We start from the raw sequence: 13,363 nt of genomic DNA on the forward strand, positions 1-13,363 counted from the left end.
TGCCATCTGGGCCTGGTGACCTGTCTATTTTGATATTATTTAGGCGTTTCTGAACTTCCTCCTGGGTTAGGTGGGTGATATTTAGCGGAGGGTTTACTTTATCACTCTGCATTTCCTCCGATAAATTGTTTTCTTTTGTGAAAACAGTGGAGAAGAAGCTATTGAGTAGGTTTGCTTTACTCTCATCGCCCTCTATGATTTTACCCAGGTTATTTTTCAATGGGCCAACGCCATCAGTTTTAATCCTTTTACTGTTTATATAGTTAAAGAACAGTTTGGGATTCGTTTTACTTTCCTTGGCAATTAGTCTCTCTGTCTCCTCTTTTGCTATTCTTATTTGTTTCTTACAGATTTTGTTTTTTTCCCTATAAGATATTAGCGCTTCCTCGCTGCCTTCTTCTTTAAGTTTACCGAAAGCCCTTTTTTTGTTTTTCATTGCCCTCTTGACTTCCTTATTTAGCCACATTGGCTTCCTCCTATTCCTAGCCCTTTTATTCCCATAAGGTATGTACCTTCTACAGTGACTATGTAGGACTGTTTTGAAAATTTCCCATTTTCTATCCGTGCTCCTATTACTGAAGATACTATCCCAGTCTATAAGGTGAAGGGCATCTCTTAGCTGATCAAACTTTGCCCTCCTGAAGTTCAGTGTTTTTGTGACTCCCTTGCTGGGCACCTACTGAAGCACATGTGGAATTGTATAATGTTGTGGTCACTATTTCCCAGGTGCCCCCCGACCTGCACCTCAGTTATTCTGTCTGGCCTGTTAGTTAATATTAAGTCTAAAAGGGCCGTCCCTCTAGTTGGTTCCTGCACAAGTTGTGACAAATAATTGTCTTTGATAATTGACAGAAACCTGTTTCCTTTCTGAGATCTACAGCTTTCGGTTTCCCAGTCTATATCGGGGTAGTTGAAGTCCCCCATAATAATCACCTCGTTATTTTTTGCTACTTCGTCTATTTGTCTCATTAATAGACTTTCCGTGGCTTCTGCTATATTTGGTGGATTATAACAGACTCCTATGATAATTTTATTATTGTTTTTTGCCCCATGTATCTCCACCCATAAGGACTCGACCTCCTCATTTCCCTCCCATACATCCTCCCGTATTGTAGGCTTTAGACACGTCTTTACATATAGACAGACTCCACCCCCTTTCAGACTTCTTCGATCCCTTCTAAACAGACTGTAACCCTGTAAGTTAACTGCCCAGTCATAGCTTTCATCTAACCATGTCTCGGTTATTCCCACTATGTCATAGTTACCTGTAGATATTTCTGCTTCCAGTTCATCCATCTTGTTTGTCAGGCTCCTGGCATTTGCTAGCACGCAGTTTACACGATTTTGTTTTGTTCCAATCTTCTCCCTGTGGATTGTATTAGAAATTTTCTTACCTCCCTTCCCAGTATCTTGTCTTGGACCTTCTTTGTCGCACTTCATATCTTTCATTAGTATGTTCTCTGGTTTCATGTTCGTGTCCGGCGTTTTTCTTCCCATCCCCTCTTCTTCTAGTTTAACGCCCTCCTGATGAGTGTTGCGAGTCTCCTGGCGAATGTGTGTTTCCCGGGTTTGTTGAGGTGTAGTCCGTCTCTGGCAAGGAGTCCGTCATAGAGGTAATTCACACCGTGGTCCAGGAATCCAAATCCTTGTTGTCTGCACCATCGTCTCAGCCAGTTGTTCACATCAAGGATCCTGTTCCATCTCCTGACGCCATGCCCGTCTACTGGAAGGATAGAAGAAAAAACTACCTGCGCATCCAGTTCTTTTACTTTCTTCCCCAATGCTTCAAAGTCCTTGCAGATTGTCGGTAGGTCCTTCCTTGCCGTGTCATTGGTGCCAACATGTATCAGAAGAAGTGGGTGGACATCCTTGGAACTGATGAGCTTCGGTATCCTATCGGTAACATCCTTGATCTTCGCACCTGGGAGGCAGCATACTTCTCTCGAGGTTATGTCCGGTCTGCAGATAGCTGCTTCTGTTCCTCTCAGTAGTGAGTCTCCCACCACCACCACTCTTCTTCCCTTCTTGGCTGTCCTTTTTCTTGTCGCTTCTGGGTGTTTCTGGGTGCTCTTTTCTTCTTTGCTTGCTGGTAGTGCCTCATCCTTAGGTGTGCCATCTTCATCCTCCACAAGTCCTTGGAATCTGTTTCTCAATTGTGTGGTTGGTGGTGTCTCCATGGTCTTCTTGCTTCTTTTGGTCACTTGCCTCCACTTGTCTGCCTCTGGAGGTTCACTGACGCTTCCTTCACTTTCCGTGACCAGTAGTGACGGTCAATACAGAGGAGGACAATTTTATATTACAGGAGGATCTATGTAAACTAGAAGCTTGGGCTGATAAATGGCAAATGAGCTTTAATGGGGATAAATGTAAGGTAATGCACTTGGGCAGAGGAAATAAAATGTGTAATTATATGCTTAATTGTAAAACACTGGGCAAAACTGTAACTGAAAAAGACCTGGGTGTATTGGTGGACGACAAGCTCAAGTTTAGTGGCCAGTGTCAGGCAGCTGCTGCAAAGGCAAATAAAATAATGGATGCATTAAAAGAGGCATAGATGCTCATGAGGAGAACATAATTTTACCTCTATACAAGTCACTAGTGCGACCACACTTAGAATACTGTGTACAGTTCTGGTCTCCGGTGTATAAGAAAGACATAGCTGAACTAGAGAGGGTGCAGAGAAGAGCGACCAAGGTTATTAGAGGACTGGAGGGTCTGCAATACCAAGACAGGTTATTAGAGGACTGGGGGGTCTGCAATACCAAGACAGGTTATTACACTTGGGGTTATTTAGTTTAGTATTGGTTTTGAGGGTCACACGTTACCCCCAGGTTGCTGACCCCGGATTTAGACCATTTTCTGTCAACCAACTGCACATCTTTAAGACATGAACCAGTGTGACGGCTGATGACCCGTGTGGATATCCATCAAAAAGTACATCTGCATTTTTTGGGGTCATTGTTACGTGCTTGTCACGGGTGTGCCAGGTGTAATAGACAGTCGCTCTGGATCTAGCTGTAGAAGGTCACTACGCTTGGCATTACTAACACCTTCTTAATCCTTCTTCCTATAAGACCCAGCGGCTACCTCCCTCCTCCTGCTGATTGACACACCCTTGCATGGGAGTTAAAAACTCTCAGTTTTCTCCAGGCAATTGCTGGTGATACTTCTATGTTATTTTGTGCATGCTTGGGGCACTAGCTGTTGGCTGGTTTCTTCTCTAGTGCCCTTGGAGGACAGTTGGCGTTACTGCTCTGGTGTCTGCTCAAGCTAAGTTAATCCCCTTTGTTTGTCTACCTTGTTGTCTTTAGTTTGTAGTGGGAGCTGACCAGTGCTCAACCCTCCTCCTCCCTATCTAGGGCCAAGCTCTAGGGATATACAGGGTTTAGGGTCTTGCTCGGTGATTGGTGTGGAACCAATATAGGAATGGTAGGGTAGGCAGGGTGTTATTAGATCTGCCTAGGGGTCTCCACTCCCCCTTTCCCTAGAGCCTGGGCTTCCTCCCCCTCTTCCCTTCGTGTTGCACTTAGTCTTTCCCACACCTTGCGTGACAGTGCTATATCAAAAATTTTGATTCGTTTTTTATTAAAGACAGCGGTCTTCCGCCCTTGAGTGTGATCGTACGCATCTATCTTTTAAATAATGATCATCGACCAAAATGATCAATATCTTGCATTTCGAGAGAGAAAGGAGAGAGTTTCTTAGCCACCCTAAGATCAAGCGCCAGCTTTCCTCGCCACCACATGAATAAAGCAATGACCACAGAAATCCCTTCTAAATGTAAGAATATTATTTATTTCATACTTTACATCACAGTTCAGGATGTATTTCTCTATGCTCATAATCACACACTCCGTAATAAAATATGATTTGTCTGAGTAAAGAAAATATTAACAACTTAAAACACGTTCCCATAAAATATCCCATCTAAACAGAAACATAATAAAAAATCTCCCTTTTTTTTCAGAAAATATAATTTATTACACGACATTTACAACACACAGATACAGCATTTGTACTAGAAGCGTTATCTTCTCCGGCCCCATTAAACAGAATCTTTCACCAGGTTTTTTCTTCCCCATCTGAGAGCAGCATAATATAGGGGCAGAGAGCCTGATTTCAGTGATCTATCACTTGCTGGTTTGCCTGGTGCAGTTTTGATAAAATCCCTGTTTTCTCTGCAGCAGACCTAGCAGTTCTCTGAATGCTGAGCTCTGTATAACCCCGCCCACACCACTGATTGGTAGCTTTCTGTGTACACTGTGCATAGGCAGAAAGCTGCCAATCAGTGGTGGGGGCGAGGTTACACAGAGCAGGAAGACTACATGGCACGAGACAACTAGTCTTCTAGTGATAATTTCCTGCTGATAAAACACAAATTTTATTGAAACTACAGCAAACAGATCAGTAAGTGACACATCGCTGGAATCAGTATATCTGCCCCTACATCATGTAGCTCACAGATTATATAGCAAAAACCTGCTGACAGATTCCCTGTAAGGAGAACCAGTATCATATAATCGGTAGGGATCATTGGCATGATACATCTCAGGCTTAGTTCACAACTTGTTTTTGGCATCGCCTATAAAGTTCCCGGCGAGCATACTAAATGTTTCCATACACCCATCTTATGCCAAAGGAGTATCCTATACCGAGTGGTACATGTTATTTATAATGGGAGCCAATGTGTGGCATTACAATGGCCAAGATTCAGTACAATACTCCCAAAAGATGAAATGTGAACAGCGCCTAAAGCTTTGCTCACACTGCAGCCCTGGTCTATGTTCATAACTATGATACTGTGCCAACAATACCCACTAACTTATAAAGAGGTTTGTCTGGGTTCCCTCGAGGTATTAAAGGGATGTTCTGACCCGGCTCATTTCAGCATGAGTGTTGCTCGAGATATCAAGTCTACAGATTTTTGCCTGGTCTTACGAACAGAACTGGTGCACATTACCAAACTGATACTCTTGACAGCACCGACCCTACTCACCTCCCGATGCAGACTACTGGAATAATCCTTTAAGATAGAACCATGGTGGAAACTCCAAACGACAATGTACGAAGAGCTTAAAGGGGCACTTCTAATTTGGACATTTATGGCATTAGCATAAGGAAGGGGTAATGTCTTTAAGCCTGCCAGAACAATAAACTGGAGAGAAGTGATTCAACTGGGTCGACACGGAGTGTCTTTTACTTATTGTACAGCTATGAATTCTACTATTGTGTATGTACCACCTAAGTTCATGCACAGAACTCATATTTTCATGAAGGGTATAAAATAAACAAACACTCCTTTAAACATTGGAGATTGTTAGAAATCACAAGCCTGTGTACTTTTTTGTTCTCACCAACCATAGACCGAATCCCAGACACTTCTAAGTTGGAGTTATTGTTGCTCTAACAATGACATCCCCGGGATATTCTATAATTGCATGATAGATGTGGGTCTCATCTTCTCAAAAACAGGGCTCCATCTATGGGAAACCTGATGGACTCCATTAAACGTCAGTAGGCTTCATCAGGATGTGTTGGGATCGGCAGTCATGGCTTGAGATCAGAAGCTTGATGTAAGTGTGAGCAGAGCCTGATAGATATATCATACACAATAACTTCCCCTAACATATACATTTATTCCACATCGATAGAACATATGGAATTAATCTAATCTATTCTTAAATTCTTAGAGTAAGAAGTAAATCTGAATATTGAGAGGCAGCTTATTATGATGGAGCAGATATTTCTTCCTAAAAATGTCCTTGATCAATAGATGACACAGGGAGGTAGATCATGACTTATTGGGATGATACTTTGTCATTACAATAGCCATTATGTGGGCTCCTTATTGGCTGTCTGAGACAGAAATGGTTAAAATGGGGCCCATTCTTGGTCCTTATTCAGACCACCCAACCTTGTCAGGAGGGACCACTTCCAAATGTTTGATTGGCCTATGTTGATCAGCACAGTGCAGGGGCAGTGATGTTTGTGCAATTCCTCATTCTGTACACAGACACATTTACTTAAATGCTGCATAGTCAGACACAGCCTGTGGAGAGGGGTGGCGCTCTAAACCAGTATTAACAACACTGTGGTGAACACTTCTCAGCAGTCACTTCCTGTTCTGCAGAGATCACTTTTCAGCAGTCTCTTCCTGTTCTGTAGAGATCACTTCTCTGCCGTCACTTCCTGTTCAATCGAGATCACTTCTCAGTAGTCACTTCCTGTTCTGTAGAGATCACTTCTCAGTAGTCACTTCCTGTTCTGTAGAGATCACTTCTCAGCAGTCACTTCCTGTTCTGTAGAGATCACTTCTCTGCAGTCACTTCCGGTTTTGTCAAGATCACTTCTCTGCCGTCACTTCCTGTTCAATCGAGATCACTTCTCAGTAGTCACTTCCTGTTCTGTAGAGATCACTTCTCAGTAGTCACTTCCTGTTCTGTAGAGATCACTTCTCAGCAGTCACTTCCTGTTCTGTAGAGATCACTTCTCTGCAGTCACTTCCGGTTTTGTCAAGATCACTTCTCTGCCGTCACTTCCTGTTCAATCGAGATCACTTCTCAGTAGTCACTTCCTGTTCTGTAGAGATCATTTCTCAGCAATTCCTTCCTGTTTTGTAGAGATCACTTCTCTGCAGTCACTTCCTGTTTTGTCAAGATCACTTCTCAGCAGTCACTTCCTGTTCTGTAGAGATCACTTTTCAGCAGTTTCTTCCTGTTCTGCAGAGATCACTTTTTAGCAGTCACTTCCTGTTCTGTCGAGATCACTTCTCAGCAGTCATCTCATTATTATCACAGGCAGGATTACTACATACAAGTGCATCTCACTAAATTAGAATATCATCAAAAAGTTCATTTATTTCAGTTCTTCAATACAAAAAATGTAACTCCTATATTATATAGAGTCATTACACACAGAGGGATCTATTTCAAGTGTTTATTTCTGTTAATGTTGATGATTATGGCTTACAGCCAATGAAAACACAAAAGTCATTAACTCAGTAAATTAGAATACTTTATAACAATGAAAAATGATTTTAAAATCGGAAATGTCTGTTCAGTAAATGCACTCAATACTTGGTCGGGCTCCTTTTGCATCAATTACTGCATCAATGCGGCAATGTGGCATGGAGGCGATCAGCCTGTGGCACTGCTGAGGTGTTATGGAAGCCCAGGTGGCTTTGATAGCAGCCTTCAGCTCGTCTGCATTGTTGGGTCTGGGGTCTCTCATCTTCCTCTTGACAATACCCCATAGATTCTCTATAATAGATTCTCTATGGGGTTAAGGTCAGGCGAGTTTGCTGCCAATCAAGCACAGTGATACTGTTGTGTGTAAACCAGGTATTGGTACTTTTGGCAGTGTGGACAGGGGCCAAGTCCTGCTGGAGAATGACATTTCCATCTCCAAAAAGCTTGTCGGCAGAGGGAAGCATGAAGTGCTCTAAAATGTCCTGGTAGACGGCTGCGCTGACTTTGGTCTTGATAAAACACAGTGGAGTTACACCAGCAGATGACATGGCTCCCCAAACCATCACTGATTGTGGAGACTTCACACTAGACCTCCAGCAGCTTGGATTGTGGCCTCTCCACTCTTCCTCCAGACTCTGGGACCTGGATTTCCAAATGAAAATTGGAACTCTGGGACCTTGTGGAGTGTGTCAGTGACTGCCTTCTGGACATCTGTCAAGTCAGCAGTCTTCCCCATGATCGAGGAACTTACTGAAACAGATTAAGTGACCTTTTTAAACGCTTAGGAAGCCTTTGCAGGTGTATTTTGTTAATTATTCTGATTTACTGAGATAATGACTTTTGTGTTTTCATTGTCTGTAAGCCATAATCATCAACATTAACAGAAATAAACACGTGAAATAGATCACTCTGTTTGTAATGACTCTATATAATATAGGAGTTTCACTTTTTTATTGAAGAACTGAAATAAATTAACTTTTTAATGATATTATAATTTAGTGAGATGCACCTGTACTTGCCAACTCTATCTAAACATATAGGTTCTTCCCCTCAAAAATGGGAAACCTCCTTGACTCCCAGAAGAATTGACAAATCTCTTGGGTGCCGCAAAGTCTTTCCAATATTTTGGAACCCCTCACCTCTTCCATTGCTCTGCACAATGACCACTGCACAGGTCACAGAGCATGCCAACAACACTTTCCCACAGGAAGTCAAGAAGAAGTCTCCACTTGGCGGCAGTAAACCATGTCTCTAAATTCTTTTCAGCGGGCAGGATTGCAGTAAAATTGTGACCCCCATAATTATGTACAGAAAGTATCAAAAACAGGTTAGTAAACAAAGATATATTTGCGTCTAATTAAAAAATACCACGAGATGACACATCCCAGTCATGTGCAGTACATGCCAGAGTCACTGCTGTGGCTGCAGCAATCACATGAACAATGTATGGAACGCCCGTGAATTTCATGGGGTATTTGCACGTGGGGCAGATTTTTCATCCAGATTTTGCTGCATATAGACGACCAGCATTGTAGGTTTTATGAGATTTTTCACTGGAAATTGAGTGCCTGCTACCGAAAATTTCGCTACAGAAAGTCTGCACCTGTGCTCACACCCTTGTGCTTATTTATTTTTTTTCTGTTAGGAAATTTTTTATAAAAATCAGAGAATCCTTTTATGTATCAAGAAGAGCCATATGAACGGCACTGGATCGATGTCCTAAAAGAGCAGGTAACTTTTATAGCCGCTGTATGAATCACAAGGAGAACAGTAAAACAGTCCATAGACTTGGGACCCCCTCTATGACATCCATATACTCTAATAGGGTCTATATACAGCGTTAAACCCCACCTGACGCTGAATAATTAACCCTATATGAATCAGATTCCTAACATTTATCCAGATGCTTGTTACCAGCAGGTGCAATAAAATGTGGAAATGTAACAGTCCCATCTAATCTGCTAAAGAAGAACCTACAGAAATGGGACCTTTGTGTCTAAAGTGAAGGGTCCCGGTGTTTGCGATGGAGGAATCAGGAAAATCCTGACCTTTCTTTGTTTGGTTGTGAGTCCTGCGCTATAATTCAGTGGTTCTCTCCTGCCGTGCTGCCTTACAAGCTGCCACATCCCTGCTGTGTGTACAGTTTACTGGAAGGAGTGCGGAGAATGATGACCCACCAGTCCTTCCTGCTCGGGGAAGAGCAGAGCAGTCGGGGTGCCATGTAGAATTTTTACAGATGTTTATGAACATGTTTCTGTCTGATCTCAATTAACGTTTTACAATTTCTTGCAAATTCACGGAACATAAATAACCATTTTGTCAGCGAAATGCAACTAAATATCCCTGTCATGTGCGACCTGTGGAGAAGCGTGCAGAAGATCTACTCCAGGGAGAACTTCATGGGGAATATTTCCTTATTTTAAGTTTCTTACATTTACGTTGATTTTTTTCATTTGAGCTTGGGACATAAATCTGGGTCACATGCAGTCCTATGTCAGGGTGATGGCGACGTAACACAGCTGTCATGGAAGGGTTGTGCCAGGATGACCCAAAGCAATCCTAGAAAGCTCGTCATATGCAGGGTAGGTGTATCATGAGTCCATGGTCATCCCACCAATCCCTAGATAGCGGGGACGGCAGTCTCTTTTCTGGTGGAGAGGTGCTGCAGAAGCCTCCATTAAAGTTAATGGGATATTTGTAGACCTCCACGAGACGAGTGTGTGACCACTTCACCACCAAGAACTGGGACCATGAACCTCCGCTTTTAGGACTGATGGAGGTCTCATTGTAGTGAAAGGCCCTGATGGGAGCCTTTGTCCAAATCCTTTCTCTATCATGTGGCCCGAAAGGGATGTGAACAGGGTCATAGACCTGATAAGGATGAGGTATTTACTTCGAAAATCAGTATGGCCGTATAATCCTTTATGAAACCTTAAATCATTCATCACCCACTTAGCTTGACTGAGAGATCCTCATAGTCCTTTTTCTCTGCTGCTGGAGAATCCGGCCCACCTATCCTGATTGACCGCTTTTCAGTGTCCATCATCACTGCTGCTGAATCGCCACCAATCTGGCCTGATCCACAGCTCCTCACTATCCCTCCTTCTGTTGAGATCTCACACTGCTCAGTAGAAGCTGCAGCTGTCAGTCAGGCTGGGTGGGAGGAGATTGAATACACGTGGATTCTCTCACTCTTTGGTAGGACTCATAAAATGATAATTTTAATATCATGATTTTAGGGTCATTTTGATATGGATATTCAAAGTAAATGCACCAGTCACATTAAGCCTAAGTGATCTATTCACTAATGTATACTCTATCATCTGCTGACAGATACGCTTTAAGGTTATTTTGATACAATCACAGATTCTCTGCTGCACATCTAGCAGAGCTCTGAATGCTGAGCTGTGTATAACCCCGCCCTCACCACTGATTGGCTGCTTTCTGTGTACACTGTGCTTAAGCAGGAAGCTGCCAATCAGTGGTGGAGGGCGGAGTTACACAGAGCAGTTGACTAGGAGGCACCAGACACCTAGTCCTGTAGTGATAATCTCCCGCTGATAAAACACTGATTATATTGAAACAGTAACTCACAGCCCAGTAAGTGATACATCGCTGGAATCAGGGTCTCTGTCTCTACATTATGCTGCTCTCAGATTACATATCCAAAACCTGATGACAGATTCATTGTAATGCACTGTGTCTTTTCCATTCCACAATACAAATCCTGTTTTTATCTATATGGGCCTGTGTAGAATATATATTAAGTTGAGATCTCATAGTCAGGCTAAGGCCACGGCCCCACTATCAGTATTCGGTCAGTACTTTTTCTCAGGAGTGGGAGCCAAAACTAGGAGTGGGTGATAAATGCAGAATTGGTGACTTGTTTCTATTATACCTTTTCTCTGATTGTTTCTCACCTGGTTTTGGCTCCCACTCCTGAGAAAAAATACTGACCGAATACTGACCAAATACTGATAGTGGGGCCGTGGCCTTATACCGTGACAGTAGTTGGCGATCCCCCTACTGCACGGTCCCAGCAGCTTTACCTTTGGCTTGTGCTCAGCACAGGTAAGAGTTTCCCATGTCATCAGGGCTATGTGTGACTGTTCATTTCAGCAGCTAAGCCATCACCTGTTTCTATATAGGCAGAGAAGGGGGCTGGCTTGGTTACAAGGTTTAGCAGTCAGCCAGCTCCCTTTACACAAGACACTGATGACTTGCTAACACGGGACACTCTTAACTAAGCCGAGCACAAGCTGGAAGTGGATTTACTGGAACTATGTTGATATCTAAAGATCAGGACACATTACAAATAAAAGTATATTAGTTCTTTGTAATCTTATTATGAACACATCTAAAAGTTATGTTTTGCAAGTGGCAAACACCAATAAAGTGGAAGGAGGGTGAATAAGCACCAAACCCTTTTATTAGGATGGTGGCCTGAACCAGCACCAGTAGAGGACCCATTTTGATCTTGTCCAGGACCCACTTTCCTCTATGTATTATTGACCCTATTGTGATGTTCATACAGTATGGCGCTGCAGTAATCTTAAGGTGTACAACGATCTATGGCGAACACTCTCATATTATAACAACTTCTGTGATGTGGATGGATCTATGGAGACTATGGAAGATGCTTCTTCTTGGCACAATTACAAACCTCCTCCTTTAGTAGTAGGATTTATGGTATTTCCCGTAGGAACCAATCAGGTTCAGCCTTCAATTCTGCAAATAAAAGTTCACAAAATAAAAGCAAAAAAATTTCCATTGGTTCCCATGGGCGAGAAGATTCCTCATTGTAAAGGAAACGACCCGTCCGGCTCCCAGCTGCCCAGCAGATCACTATAATGAGAGGTCACCATTGGCCCGGCTGCACTTAACGTGCCGTGCAGTCACTTGGTGGCCTGCAGCTTTGTAGGAAGGAGTCTTGCAATTTCACGCTTTTTGCCTTTTAGTGAATCGTCATGTCTTTGGTTGCAGCTCTGTTGTATTTTATATGGCACAAGCTGTGACTATCGATATCTACAAGCCGCAGCGTTTACATTCTTAACCACATAGAAGCCGATGGTTAACGGAGGAATGACAAGGGTGCGGCCAGGTCGTAATGGACGGGGCTTTAGATCCGGGAGTGTTCCATCATCGATCATCACAAGGTGCTGCCCATTCAGCTGAACTGACCTGCAAAACATAAAGTCATGAGTGAGTGACGAGCACATGGGATGACAAGTCTCCTGCTTCTGTAGTATCCCTTAAAGTAATCGCCAAAGTCCTACAAAGAGACGGATCACAGGGGGCAACTATAGACAGTGCAGATGCTGCCATTACATTATTGTTTTTTTTTGCTGTGCTTTCCTGTTTTATGTGTTTTTGAGGCAGAATTGAAGCAGTATTTTTTAATGCAATTTTTTTAGTTCACAAACTATATTTTTTCAGGATTCACATAGAAGCCTGTAGAGAAAAAAACCTGCACAGTTCTTTAAACGCACAATGGACAGGAGTTTTCATTATCTCACTTCCACTTTGCTTGAACTGTTCAAAGGAGTGGATTTTCTGTACAAAAAATGACAGTGGAAAAAAATGCAGCATTTATGCTACATGCGAACATGGCCTCAAGATCAGAGAAGTACGACCCATGGGGTGTTTGGGTATTGTTGCTGTACCATGCTTCTGGTGTATTATGGTCATGTGAAAGTTTGGAGAAGATTCCACAAGGGAAGTGTCATGGAGAGGGTTTTTGAAACTTTGTTGGAAAAAAATGTTCAAAAAACACGTCATATGAACAGCAAAGAGGATTTACCATTGAAATCAATAGGAAGAATATTCGAAGGGGATTTGAAGTGGCTTTTGGTATAGATTTTGGAGTGGATCTTTTTCAGAATCCTTGGTAAAGAACTCCATATGAACATATCCTTAGGCCAGGTTCACACATTTGGTGGTCTGGGTATGGCGAGAGAGAATTTTCCAGATTAAAAGTTCGGATTCCCATTGTTTTCAATGAAGTTCGGCTTTGAGTTCAAGTTCTGGTCCCCGAGCCAAACTTTGGAATAAAGTCCGGATCGGGTACGAGAACCTGAACTTCCACAAGTCCGCTTATCCCTAATCCTAACACCAGGGCTCCTCAATGACTTTGAAGTAGCATGTTACCAACATGTCAAAACCTATCACTACGGCAGAAGTGAAATAAAAAATGAGTTTGGAAAATGTCTAAGTAATTGCTTTGATTGAAAGTATATAATTATTTTCCTTTCCTTAATCTAGAATTTAACATATTTGAACCATGACAAATTCTTTTGACTATGGCAGGGGTTCTCCAATCTGGGACATTTCAGTTGTATAGAAACTACAGATCTCAGCCTGCCCTGCTCCTGACAGCCATAGTTTTGCAGGATCTG

At 42.6% G+C, this 13,363-nt stretch overlaps 1 protein-coding gene across 1 annotated transcript in view; it reads right to left on the reverse strand.

Annotated features, from left to right (window-relative positions):
* Positions 1–7,958: 7,958 nt before the first annotated feature.
* Positions 7,959–13,363, reverse strand: part of HPSE2 (heparanase 2 (inactive)) — a 438,762-nt gene continuing 433,357 nt past the window's right edge. The window contains exon 12 of the mRNA XM_073685001.1: positions 7,959–12,149. Within this exon, the coding sequence (XP_073541102.1) occupies positions 11,984–12,149 (166 nt within the window). The 3' untranslated portion in view covers positions 7,959–11,983. The remainder of the gene's footprint in view (positions 12,150–13,363) is intronic.

Source organism: Phyllobates terribilis, unplaced genomic scaffold (genome assembly GCF_046119375.1).
Source record: "Phyllobates terribilis strain yellow unplaced genomic scaffold, ASM4611937v1 Scaffold_5__5_contigs__length_657084704, whole genome shotgun sequence".
In the NCBI taxonomy this organism is placed as follows: domain Eukaryota; kingdom Metazoa; phylum Chordata; class Amphibia; order Anura; family Dendrobatidae; genus Phyllobates; species Phyllobates terribilis.